Genomic DNA, 12965 nt, shown 5'->3' with positions numbered 1-12965 from the left:
AAGCCCTGCCTCCAGCTGTTTGCTTAGAAATTCTAGGGACAATTAGGAGACCTGTATCTTGTGACCGTAGCGTACGTGTAGGTATGTACAGTAGGACCAAATCGGAAAGATAGGTAGGAGCAAGCCCATGTAATGCTTTGTAATAAAACCTTGAAATCAGCCCTTGCCTTAACAGGAAGCCAGTTTAGGGAGGATAGCACTGGAGTAATATGATCACATTTTTGGGTTCTAGTAAAGATTCTAGCCGCCGTATTTAGCACTAACTGAAGTTTATTTAGTGCTTTATCCAGGTAGCCGGAAAGTAGAGCATTGCAGTAGTCTAACCTAGAAGTAACAAAAGCATGGATTAATATTTCTGCATCCTTTTTGGACAGAAAGTTTCTGATTTTTGCAATGTTACGTAGATGGAAAAAAGCTGTCCTTGAAACAGTCTTGATATGTTCGTCAAAAGAGATCAGGGTCCAGAGTAACGCCGAGGTCCTTCACAGTTTTATTTGAGATGACTGTACAACCATCAAGATTAATTGTCAGATTCAACAGAAGATCTCTTTGTTTCTTGGAACGTAGAACAAGCATCTCTGTTTTGTCCGGGTTTAAAAGTAGAAAGTTTGCAGCCACCCACTTCCTTATGTCTGAAACACAGGCTTCTAGCGAGGGCAATTTTGGGGCTTCACCATGTTTCATTGAAATGTACAGCTGTGTATCATCCGCATAGCAGTGAAAGTTAACATTATGTTTTCGAATGACGTCCCCATATATAGTGAAAACAATATTGGTCCTAAAACGGAACCTAAAGTAGACAAATAATTAGTCATAATTAACCCTTGCCATCATTATGATGTTGTCAAGTTCACTTTGGAGAGATGGCAATGTTACCATGTGCTAGCAAAGTTTGTCAGAAATATCTAGCAATGCTAATGTTAGCTAGCTAAAATGTAGGTGTTCTCCCCTCAATCTTTGTTAGCTAAAGTTATACTGCATCTAATGTCAATCTGGAGACATCACAATGATGACAAAAGCTTGTCCTATTAAAAGCTTTTTAAAAGCTTGTCCTATCCTCCTTTTGAAATGTCATCCTGTTTCCAAGCAACAGTTATGCACTTTAGACCAGTGGTGGAAAAAGTACTCAATTGTCATACTTGAGTAAAAGTAAAGATCCCTTAATAGAAAATGACTCAAGTAAAAGTGAAAGTCACCCAGTAAAATATTACTTGAGTAAAACTCTAATAGCATTTTTTTTAAATATACTTAAGAATAAAAAGTAAATATAATTGCTAAAATGTAATTAAGTATCAAAAGTAAAAGTAAAAGTATAAATCATTTGAAATTCCTTATATTAAGCAAACCAGACGGCACGATTTTCTTGTTTTTTAAATTTACGGATACCTAAGGGCACACGCCTACACATAATTTACAAACGAAGCATTTGTGTTTAGTGAGTCCACCAGATGAGAGGTAGTAGGGATGACTATGGTCAAAGCATGTAAGATGGCTGTGACAGAGAGGGCTGCCCCGCTTCCAGTTCTAGTTCTTAGGAAACTTTGTAGTATTTTGTTTTTTTATTGATTATTGCTTACATTGTTAGCCCAGAAAATGTGACATGTTATTACATACAGCCGGGAAGAACTATTGGATATCAGAGCGGCGGTAACTCATCAGCACTACCAGCATTACTACCAGGAGTACGACTTTCCAGAAGCAGATCCTTTGTCCGCACCACCCAGGGCAATTGAACTGATTCCAGAGGACAACCCAAACAACGGTGGTAGAAAATAGGGACTCGAAGCGGACTTCTAGTCCGACTTAGGAGGTGCGCACACCACCCACCGCTTCCGAGTATATTACTCACTAATGTTCAGTACCTGGATAACAAAGTTGACGAGATCAGGGCAATGGTTTCTTTCCACAGAGACATCAGTGATTGTAACATACTCTGTTTCACGGTAAACATTTTGCTTCCTATAGGCACAAACTCAAACTAGAAGTACCTGTGCTAAGGACTATTCAATGCTGGTCTGACCAATCGGAATCCACACTTGATCACGCGGACTGGGATATGTTCAGGGTAACTTCCGAGAATAATGTTGACGGTTACTGATTTCATCAAGAAGTGGAAATAGGCGATGTTGTACATAGGAGATGTTGTACCCACTGTGACTATTAAAACCTACCCTAACCAGAAACCGTGGCTAAATGGCAGCATTCCCGCAAAACTGAAAGCGCAAACCACTGCAATTAACCATGGCAAGGTGACTGGGAATATAGCAGAATACAAACAGAGTAGTCATTCCCTCCGCAAGCCAATCAAACAGGCAAAACGTCAGTATAGAGATAAAGTGGAGTCGCAATTCAACTGCTCAGACACGAGACATATGTGGCAGGGTCGACAGACAATCACAGACTACAAAAGGAAAATCAGCCACGTCGCGGACACTGACATCTTGCTCCTGGACAAGCTAAACACTTTCTTTGCCCGCTTTGAGGATAACACAGTGGCACCAACGCAGCTGGCTACCAAGGACTGTGGGCTCTGCTTCTCCATGGCCGACATGAGTAAGACATTTAAACGCGTTAACCCTCGCAAGGCTGCCGGCCCAGACCGCATCCCTAGCCGCGTCTTCAGAGCATGCGTAGACCAGCTGACTGGTGTGTTTACGAACATATTAAATCTCTCCCTATCCCAGTCTGCTGTCCCCACATGCTTCAAGATGGCCATTGTTCCTGTACCCAAGAAAGTTAAGGTAACGGAACTAAATGACTAGCACTCACTTCCGTCATCATGAAGTGCTTTGAGAGACTAGTCAAGGACCATATCACCTCCACCCTACCTGACACCCTAGACCCACTCCAATTTGCTTACCACCCCAATAGGTCCACAGCTGACGCAATCGCAATCACACTGCACACTGCCCTAACCCATCTGGACAAGAGGAATACCTATGTAAGAATGCTGTTCATCGGCTACAGCTCAGAATTTAACACCATAGTACCCTCCAAACTCGTCATTAAGCTCGAGGCCCTGGGTCTCGACCCCACCCTGTGCAACTGGGTCCTGGACTTCCTGACGGGCCGCCCCCCAGGTGGTGAGGGTAGGAAACAACATCTACACCCCGCTGATCCTCAACACTGGGGCCACACAAGGGTGTGTTCTCAGCCCTCTCCTGTACTCCCTGTTCACCCATGACTGCGTGGCCATGCACGCCTCCAACTCAATCATCAAGTTTGCAGATGACACTATAGTGGTAGGCTTGATTACCAACAATGACGAGACGGCAGAGACGGGACAGTAGTGGAGAAGGTGGAAAGTTTTAAGCTCCTCGGTGTACACATCACGGACAAACTGAAATGGTCCACCCACACAGACAGCGTGGTGAAGAAGGCGCAGCAGCGCCTCTTGAACCTCAGGAGGCTGAAGAAATTTGGCTTGTCACCAAATACACTCACAAACTCTAACAGATGCACAATCGAGAGCATCCTGTCGGGCTGTATCACCGCCTGGTACGGCAACTGCTCCGCCCACAACCGTAAGGCTCTCCAGAGGGTAGTGAGGTCTGCACAACGCATCACCGGGGGCAAACTACCTTCCCTCCAGGACACCTACACCACCCAATGTCACAGGAAGGCCAAAAAGATCATCAAGGACAACAACCACCCGAGCCACTGCCTGTTCACCCCGCTATCATCCAGAAGGCGAGGTCAGTACAGGTGCATCAAAGCTGGGACCGAGAGACTGAAAAACAGCTTCTATCTCAAGGCCATCAGACTGTTAAACAGCCATCACTAACATTGAGTGGCTGCTGCCAACATACTGACTCAAATCTCTAGGCACTTTAATAATTAACAAATTGGATGTAATAAATGTATCACTATCCACTTTAAACAATGCCACTTTATATAATGTTTACATACCTTATACATTACTCATGTCATATGTATATACTGTACTCTATACCATCTACTGCATCTTGCCTATGCCGTTTGGCCATCGCTCATCCATATGTTTTTATGTACATATTCTTATTCATTCATTTACACTTGTGTGTATAGGGTAGTTGTTGTGAAATTGTTAGGTTAGATTACTTGTTAGATATTACTGCATGGTCGGAACTAGAAGCACAAGCATTTCGCTACACTTGCATTAACATCTGCTAACCATGCGTACATGACAAATAAAATTTGATTTGATTTCACCCCGCTACCATCCAGAAGGCGAGGTCAGTACAGGTGCATCAAAGCTGGGACCGAGAGAATAAAAAACAGCTTCTATCTCAAGGCCATCAGACTGTTAAATAGCCATCAGAGAGGCTGCTTACACACAGACTTGAAATCATTGGCCACTTTAATAAATGGAACACTAGTCACTTTAATAATGTCATTTTAATAATAGTTACATATCTTGCATTACTCATCTCATATGTATATACTGTATTCTATTCTACTGTATCGTAGTCTATGCCACTTTGACATTGCTCGTCCATATATTTATATATTCTTAATTCCATTCCTTTACTTAGATTTGTGTGTCTTTGAAATTTATTGTGAAATTGTTAGATATTACTTGTTAGGTATTGCTGCACTGTCGGAACTAGAAGAATAAGAATTTCACTACACCCGCAATAACATCGGCTAAACACATGTATGTAACCAATAAAAAATGATTTGATTTGACTTGATTTGGATGTTCCCTTGATAAGTGTGTGAATTGGACCATTTTCTTGTCCTGCTAAGCATTAGTACTTTTGTGTGTCAGTGAAAATGTACGGAGTAAAAAGTACATTATTTTCTTTAGGAATGTAGTGAAGTAAAAGTAAAAGTTTTCGTGTAGACATTGTAATGTTGTTAATGACTATTGTAGCTGGAAACGGCAGATTGTTTTATGGTGGAGGCCCATTATCAGCAACCATCACTCTTGTGTTCTAATGGCATGTTGTGTTAGCTAATCCAAGTTTATCATTTTAAAAGGCTAATTTATCATTAGAAAACCCTTTTGCAATTATGTTAGCACAGCAGAAAACTGTTGTTCTGGTTAAAGAAGCATTAACACTGGTCAGAGTTCCTCGGGTGTCTATGTTTTTTTGCCCATCTTAATCTTTTATTTTTGTTGGCTAGTCTGAGATATGGCTTTTTTTTGCAACTCTGCCTAGAAGGTCAGCGGAATAGAAACACCATAATACACCATAATACTAAAAACCTTAGTGTAACAACAGTTTTAGTAAGTAATACTGAAGTCGTGCGCAATTATCAGTTTCTATTTCGGTTTATGCCACCCATTTATTGTCAGTTAGAGACACAGTAGGACCCAAAAGCATAATCAGTACTCTAACTCCCCCTTGCGCTGGTCTGGAACAATGAAGTGGTGATTCAGGGTACCGTGCTAAACCACCATACCTCTAAATCCCGCGGTGTAAACTCGCAACTTTTAAAGGAGGAACCAATGTACCTAATATATACGATCACTCTATCCAACGTTCCTTAATCTACTTATTTGTGAAAGAGCACACTAGTCTATGATGGATGGAAAAGGGGTCTTAAAAAACATCTTCTTGAAAAATGTGAAGGTGTTAGAAATACATCAAAGCTCAATAATGTTTAAGTAATGGCCCATGTCAACTAATATCAACATTTACATTTAGTTTTGCAGAAATTGTTTGCCTTCTGTAAGTTTAAGAAATATTGCCTAGTGTCTTGTCATTCTGTCACCAAAAACCCACATCTTTAAGATATTTTATACTGAACAAAAATATAAACGCAACATTTATTTTTTATTTAACCTTTATTTATTCTTATTTAAAATGACGGCCTACCCCGGCCAAACCCTTCCCTAACCCGGACGCTGGGCCAATTGTTTGCCGCTCTATGGGACTCAGGATCACGGCCGGTTGTGATACAGCCCAGGATCTGGGTCTATAGTGATGCCTCTAGCACTGAGATTCAGTGCCTTAGACCGCTGTGTCACTTGGGAGCCCCCAACATGCAACAATTTCAAATATTTTACAGTTTATATAAGGAAATCAGTTAATTTAAAAAAATAACTAGGCCATAATCTATGGATTTCACATGACTGGGCAGGGACGCAGCCGTGGGTGGAGCTTGGAGGGCATATTGTGTAATGTGTAATGATCATGCTGTTTAATCAGCGTCTTGGTATTTCACAACTGTCAGGTGGATGGATTATCTTGACAAATTATAAAAATGTTCACTAACAGGGAGGTAAACAAATTCGTGCTAATACGCTTTTTATGCATATGGAACATTCTGGATCTTTTATTACAGCTCATGAAACATGAGACCAGCACTTTACATGCTGCATTTATATTTTAGTTCAGTATATAATTTCACTCCCTCATGAGGAGGGAGGATTATGAAAGTTCACAGAAGCAACAAGTAAAGGTAGACTTAACAATTAGTTCTAGTGCTTTTAATTATACACATTTTGTTTATGAATTTTTAAGTGATTAAAACGTGTTACTCTGTTACCAAATCGGTTACAGAGTGACCGAAAGATCTGTAACACAATGACTGTAATTGAATTGGCCCCAGTGGGAACTCATAGTAGTCACAATCCACAGTTACAGTAGAGTACGGTACAGCAGAGTACAGTAAAGAAAAACAGAGTATAGTTCAGTACAGTAGAGTTCAGTACAGTACCGTACATTAGAGCACACATTAGTAGAGTACAGTATAATGTAATATACTCCACTCTACTGGACTGTACTTTAAAGTACTGTACTAAACGATACTCTGCTATAGTGTACTGTGCTCTACTGTACTGTACTGAACTCTACTCTACTCTACTTTAGTGTACTGTGCTCGACTGTAGTGTACTATGTATGCTCTACTCTACTATACTGTACTGTACTGTACTTAAATATACGGTGCTGTATTGTGCTCTACTGTACTGTACTGAACTAATCTACTCTACTGAACTTACTCTACTGTACAGTACTGTGCTCTACTCTACTGTAGTGTGTGCTGTGCTGTATTGTGATGTCAACATAGACATCTAAGATTGGTACAGATTTGATCCGGTCTGGACCAACCAAATGTGGGTTTGTTTCGGGGCAGAGCTCGTTAGAATATTAGCCAGTGTGTAGAATAATACACAAACATGCAAAGGAGGATGTTAAATGTTTCTACCTTTGTGTAGCTATTCAGTATAAATCACCATGAAGAGAATGGTCACCTTCTTCTCCAACGCATTTCGAAAAGGAGGCAAGGAGAGACAATGCAAGGAATCAAGGAAAAATGAAATGAGAAAGAGCCTAGAATTGCTACTATTGTGCTGTTTTTCCAGTCCAGGGGCACCCCCGCTCAGCTGAACAGAAAAAGCAGCAGCCACATTGATCACGTCTGTAAATCAGTCAGGTCAAATCAAGTGAACTCATTTCAAGTCAGTACCAGGTTGATTAGCTGCCAAGCAGTTTACCAACAGAATCTGGGATCATTTGACCAATAGGGATAGAGCAGTGCTGAATTATTGCTTGAGTTATTTCATATTAAGCATAATAACATAAATCACACTGTACAGTCAGTACAGTTACACACACTCTTGCCATATTAAACTATGTACACATTCAATTCAGTTTCTGAATACACCGCTGTTTTGATGTCTCCCTTCAATTTTTCCAAATGTCTGGTCATGTGAAATCATTTAGGCCTGCTTGTGTTCATTTCATGATCTGAAGGGTGTTTTTTGAGGAGACATTCCAGACTTATTTGATTGGATGTGGATTTTTTTTTTAGAAAGAGCGTGTCAGTGTGATCTGGAGATTTGTCCTTCTTCATTCTTGATAATTGAATACGCTCATCTAAAAACACTTATTCAACGCAACTTTGTCATTGAAAATCACACAAAGTGCACAATGTGATAATTGCTAAGATGACTGATCCCAAACATCCCAGCACCCAGATGTCTAGACAAAACTTTTCGAAGGGATTCGGCTGTATTTGTCACGTCACACTAGACTCACTGTCTAGAAGCTATTTGGATAAGATAAGCTAAGCATGACATTTCTAATCTATTTTATTCTAAAAGAGAGCCTTCTTGCCTATTGTAACAGAGTACATAGGCATTTTAACGTCATAGATTTAGCCGGTGGTAATTTGTGGAATAGACAGCGGCTGGAATGCGTTTTAACCAATCAGTATTCAGGATTAGACCCACCCCTTGTATAAACAGTATAGACTGGGTGTACATAAACTGACCCAAATTTCTCGCTCCAATAATTTATATAGTTTTTTTCCTGACCAAACTATTTATAACTTATAACTAGGGTTAGGATCAGGTCACATGGTCAGGCCATATGCCCGTAGCCTACTTAGTAATGTCTTGTGAGACAGAGAGACAAGCTAAACTAAGATGGCCCAGTCAAACAGTACAACATAGACCTTAATTACTGACTCAGCACTGGAGTCAGCAGAGCTCTGAACCTTACTATGCAGCCACTTGTCTTAGATCCATGATTAGACAACCCAGCACATTTCTACACTAAATAAAACACTATTTGACACCTAAAACCACTCAGGTCTACTGTAATTGAGTGAACATGATATCACATTTTGAAATCACATTAAGAACCTATGAAACATATGGTACTGTGAGCTCAAAGTCCACTCCACTAATAAGTCTGTCCAGTACCTCAGGACGCCCATGAACTTGAACTTTTTATGTTGACTGAGAGGAATATCTGAACAACACAAGTCTGATCAGCTGTTGTTTGCTGTGTATTTCTATGCCAGCAGGACTGCATTTTGTAGTTCTGAAAATGGTACAGGTCATTTTAAAAAGTTACATCGGTTACTTATTGTAAAAGTGCAATCAAATGTTAATTTGATTGCTTTACACCACTCCAGCCGACGCTTGGCATTGGGCATGGTGTACTTAGGCTTGTATGTGGCTGCTCGGCCATGGAAACCCATTTCATGAAACTCCTGATGAACAGTTGTTGTGCTGATGTTGCTTCCAGAGGCAGTTTGGAACTCGATAGTGAGTGTTTCAACCGAGGACAGACGATTTGTACGCGCTATGTGGTTCAGCACTCAGCTGTCCGTTCTGTGAGCTTATGTGGCCTACCACTTTGTGGCTGAACCGTTGTTGCTCCTAGATGTTTCCACTTCACAATAACAGCACTTACAGTTGACTAGGGCAGCTCTACCAGTGCAGAAATTTGACGAACTGACTTGTTGGAAAGATGGCATCCTATGACGTTACCATGTTGAAAGTCAGTGAGCTCTTCAATACGAGCCATTCTACTGCCAATGTTTGTCTATGGAGATCATATGGCTGTGTACTCAATTTTATACACCTGTCAGCAATGGGTGTGGCTGAAATAGCCAAATCCACTCATTTGAAGGGGTGTCCCCACACATTAGATGGTTCTCCAATCGAATGTGTTCCCGCATATAAATACTTAGGCATTTGGATTGATATGGATTTGACGTTTAAAAAACATGTACATGAGCTGGTTAAGAAGCTAATATTTAAAGTTGTATTTTTCTACAGAAACAGATTGTGCCTTTCTCTAAGCAGTAGGAAGCAGATTATTCAGTCAACCTTTTTATCTGTTCTTGATTATGGTGATGTTATTTATCGGTGCAGCTGCTCCTACTCTTAAACCTTTTGGATGCCATCTACCATAGTGCCCACAGTGACAGTTTTGATACTCATCACTGCATCCTGTATCAAAAGGTTGGCTGGACTAAAGGCCCGTAGATCTCTACATTACTCCCTTGTTTACAAAGCCCTACTTCATAAACGTCACTCTTATCTAACTTTGCGGTTGCATTCACAGGATTGGTTAACGCTTGAGGTTCCTAGGGTCTCCCCCGAGCTAGGTAAATCTGCTTTAAGTTTTAATGCACCGTATTGCTGGAATCACATTTTAAAATGTAATGTTGATGTTCTGGTGCCGTTCGGGCAGTTTAAACTATTGATTAGGGACATTTGTGGAAGAATGTACCTGTTTTTCTGGGTGATTTGGTATGTTTTATTTGTGCTTCCCGTCACTGTGTTTTTGTATTTTAATGTGTATATATAGTTTGGGTATAATGTGTATATTTATGTTGTACATACAGGTCACATTTGTAAAAGAGACCGAGGTCTAAATATGTCTTCCCTGTTCAAATAAAGGTTAAATAAATCCATAACAATCCATAACAAATTATGAATGGGGGCCTCAACACTCCATCCACCACAAGCAACACTCATCTGGATGATACATGGCAGGCATTTTGCTCCAGAGCACTCATCCCACATTGCCTTTCAATGAGAAGGCAATGGGCCAATATGAAGCTTGGCATTATGGTATGGTGAGGGGTCAGACCTGGAATTTAGCCAGGAAGATGTGGTTAGCATCCCTCCTCTTGCAATAAGTTCCATGGGACTAATTATTTTAGAACACAGAAAGTCAGAAGCTTGATTTAATGTCATATCCAGAACTTACAGGTAGTCGTTCCTATAGCTACTATGCCAGCGTAATGGTATGCTATACTGACCCTGACACCACCTCCATCAGCCTGTCTTTCCCCAGCAGTCTCCCACCCAAGCACTGAGTAGATCCAATCCTGCTCTGAGTGGTAAAATACTTTCAAAGATCATATATATATATATATATTTATTAAATGCATGAATAATGTAGAATCAATACACCCAATAAAGTATGTTTCATAACCAATAGAGAGACAGAGCTGTAACAGCTTAATCCCATTTTCATACGTAAATATGTATGACCTCAGTTCACATTAATTGGACAGATAGGGTCAGCAGTCGTGTTGAAATGAACACCACATTAAAGTAACATTTTTAGTTCTTTATAACAGTTAAGCGTATTACAAATGTGTATGTGATTTTGGGTGAATATAGAGTCCATACAAGCAAAATGGCTTCACTCTACATGGAAACCAGCGTAGTAGACATTTTGTTTTCAGTATAATTTGTCTTTGGCTTGAATGTAATGTGTTGAAGATGAAATCCCTTCTAACACAGACTATATTCAGACACCCCAGGTGCAAACAGTTAGCCGAATCATCCACAATTAAACCCCTTTTTTAAGATGCATTTGCAAAATGAACGTTTTTCGTTTTTTTATCTCGAGTTTTAAAATCACATTACAGGTTACATTTAAAGACATGTCTTATGCATAACAGATTTGATTAGGTCTTGACAGAGAGAGTTTTATCCTTTTCACTAGTCTCTTCTCTGGGGTTTCGGCTATAAAAGTCCACGGTTTCTGAAGAGATGACACTTCCCCAAGAGCTGCAAACTCATCAGCGACTCTACTGAACGTCCACTCTACAACCGGCCTGTGAGTATCAAGACTGAAGCAAGGTTCTCTCTGTGACTGCTCTCTCCTCTCAGTTTTTGCTTATGCAAAACCGACCGCTTGTTTGTCATCTTTGCTGAACTTCTCATTTCAGAATCATGAGCAGAAACTACATGTCCAAGTTTGACGAGATGCGTAAGGGAGACTACCTTATGTCCAACAACCACGAGTGGAAAGCCTGCTTCCAGGTATGTGGGTAGAACTTGTGAAACACTATGGGCCTACTTGAAAGGGTTATTTTTGGGAAGTCCATAGAAAATGTAAGGTTGAAGTTTCCCCATTATGTTCTAGCTATGTAGTTACATGCATGTATCCATTTTATTTATCTCCATAGGAGGATGGAAACTTTGTGATCTACGGCTGGAAGCCCATGTGGAACTCCGACACCGGCGGCCAGCGCGACGCCCACCGCCTGTGCATGCAGGACGACTGCAACTTTGTCATGTACAAGAGGGACAACAAGATGATGTGGCAGACCAAGTGTTCAGCGTCCGGTGGCTTCAAGATGTGCCGCATGTGGCTGCGCAACGATGGTACCATGGTGGTGGAGAGGGACGGAGAGGAGGTGTGGTCCTCTGCTCAGTCTAAGGGTTTCAAGCAGTGAGCAGACCCCCTGTAGCTATACCAGGGATCAGTTCATGCTGATAATACCCACACTTTTCATCTGTGCTGCATGACTGTCTCCCTTGACCTATGTTCAATAAAGAGCATGGTAAAAAAAAAAAAAAAAGATCTGTTGTGTTCTGAACTTCTTCATCTTCAAGGCATTATCAGGACCTATATGTTGATGTACTAGATACATTCAAGTTAAATAGGAACAACCAGAAATGATCATAGCATTTGAAAATATTCTCTTTCCATGAATATGAGGAGAAAACAACATGGTGTCTCTTGAGCACATTGGGGAATATGGGATCTGTGAGCCCATCAGTATCTGTCAGATAAGAACAATGAATAATAATTCATTGAGCTGATATTTTTAGCACAGTACATATCGCACCAAAAAGTTCAATAGCTCTATTGAAATGGCGAGGCTGAGGGCTCATTCTGTTGGCAGCCCCTCCTCTTCATTAGCACAGGCTTCTCTGAAGCGCCATTCTTAGGGAGCCAGACACATGGCCCGTCTAGACGCCACCATTGTCCCAGTCGTTCCTTGTGCCAAGAGTAAATGTCATTAACAGTGAGAGGGATTGGCAGAGTGCGGGCTCAAAGGCTCTCCTCACCTATTGTGCACTAAAAATAGTGCAAGACTGTGATTACAGAGAGGCAAGGTGAATGGGTTTATACACGACATGATCAAAAGTATGTGGACACCTGCTCGTCGAACATCTCATTCCAAAATCATGGGCATTAATATGGAGTTGGTCCCCCCATTTTCTGCTATAAAGCTTTCCACTAGATGTTGGAATATTGCTGCGGGGACTTGCTTCCATTCAGCCACAAGAGCTGTGCATGGGGAAATTGTCATGCTGAAACAGAAAAGGGCCTTCCCCAAACTGTTGCCACAAAGTTGGAAGCACAGAATCAACCAGAAAGTCATTGTAGGCTGTAGCGTTAAGATTTCACTTCACTGGAACTAAGGGACCTAGTCCAAACCATGAAAAACACCCCAAGACTATTATTCCTCTTCCACCAAACTTTACA

The 12965-nt window shown here is 40.9% G+C and overlaps 1 protein-coding gene across 1 annotated transcript; it reads left to right on the top strand.

Annotated features, from left to right (window-relative positions):
- The first annotated feature begins 11163 nt into the window (after positions 1-11163).
- Positions 11164-12051, top strand: LOC149977429 (B-type lectin plumieribetin-like). Its single transcript, XM_090199765.1, has 3 exons — positions 11164-11303; positions 11416-11509; positions 11656-12051. The coding sequence occupies exons 2-3, from the start codon at positions 11420-11422 to the stop codon at positions 11923-11925; spliced, it is 360 nt and encodes a 119-aa protein (XP_090055891.1). The 5' UTR covers positions 11164-11303; positions 11416-11419; the 3' UTR covers positions 11926-12051.
- The last annotated feature ends 914 nt before the right edge of the window (positions 12052-12965 follow it).

This window comes from Oncorhynchus mykiss, chromosome 15, assembly GCF_057628025.1.
Source record: "Oncorhynchus mykiss isolate SJ-2025 chromosome 15, ASM5762802v1, whole genome shotgun sequence".
Taxonomy (NCBI): Eukaryota; Metazoa; Chordata; class Actinopteri; order Salmoniformes; family Salmonidae; genus Oncorhynchus; species Oncorhynchus mykiss.
The sequence above is the reverse complement of the archived record's forward strand: the minus strand, read 5'-3'. Positions and strand labels throughout refer to the sequence as shown.

What these genes read in the sequence shown, in the direction of transcription:
- LOC149977429 (XM_090199765.1), top strand. Translation starts at nt 11,420, where the DNA reads ATGAGCAGAAACTACATGTCCAAGTTTGACGAGATGCGTAAGGGAGAC. An exon ending in AGTGGAAAGCCTGCTTCCAG is followed by an intron (nt 11,510 to 11,655) that starts GTATGTGGGTAG and finishes TTATCTCCATAG; the next exon opens with GAGGATGGAAACTTTGTGAT.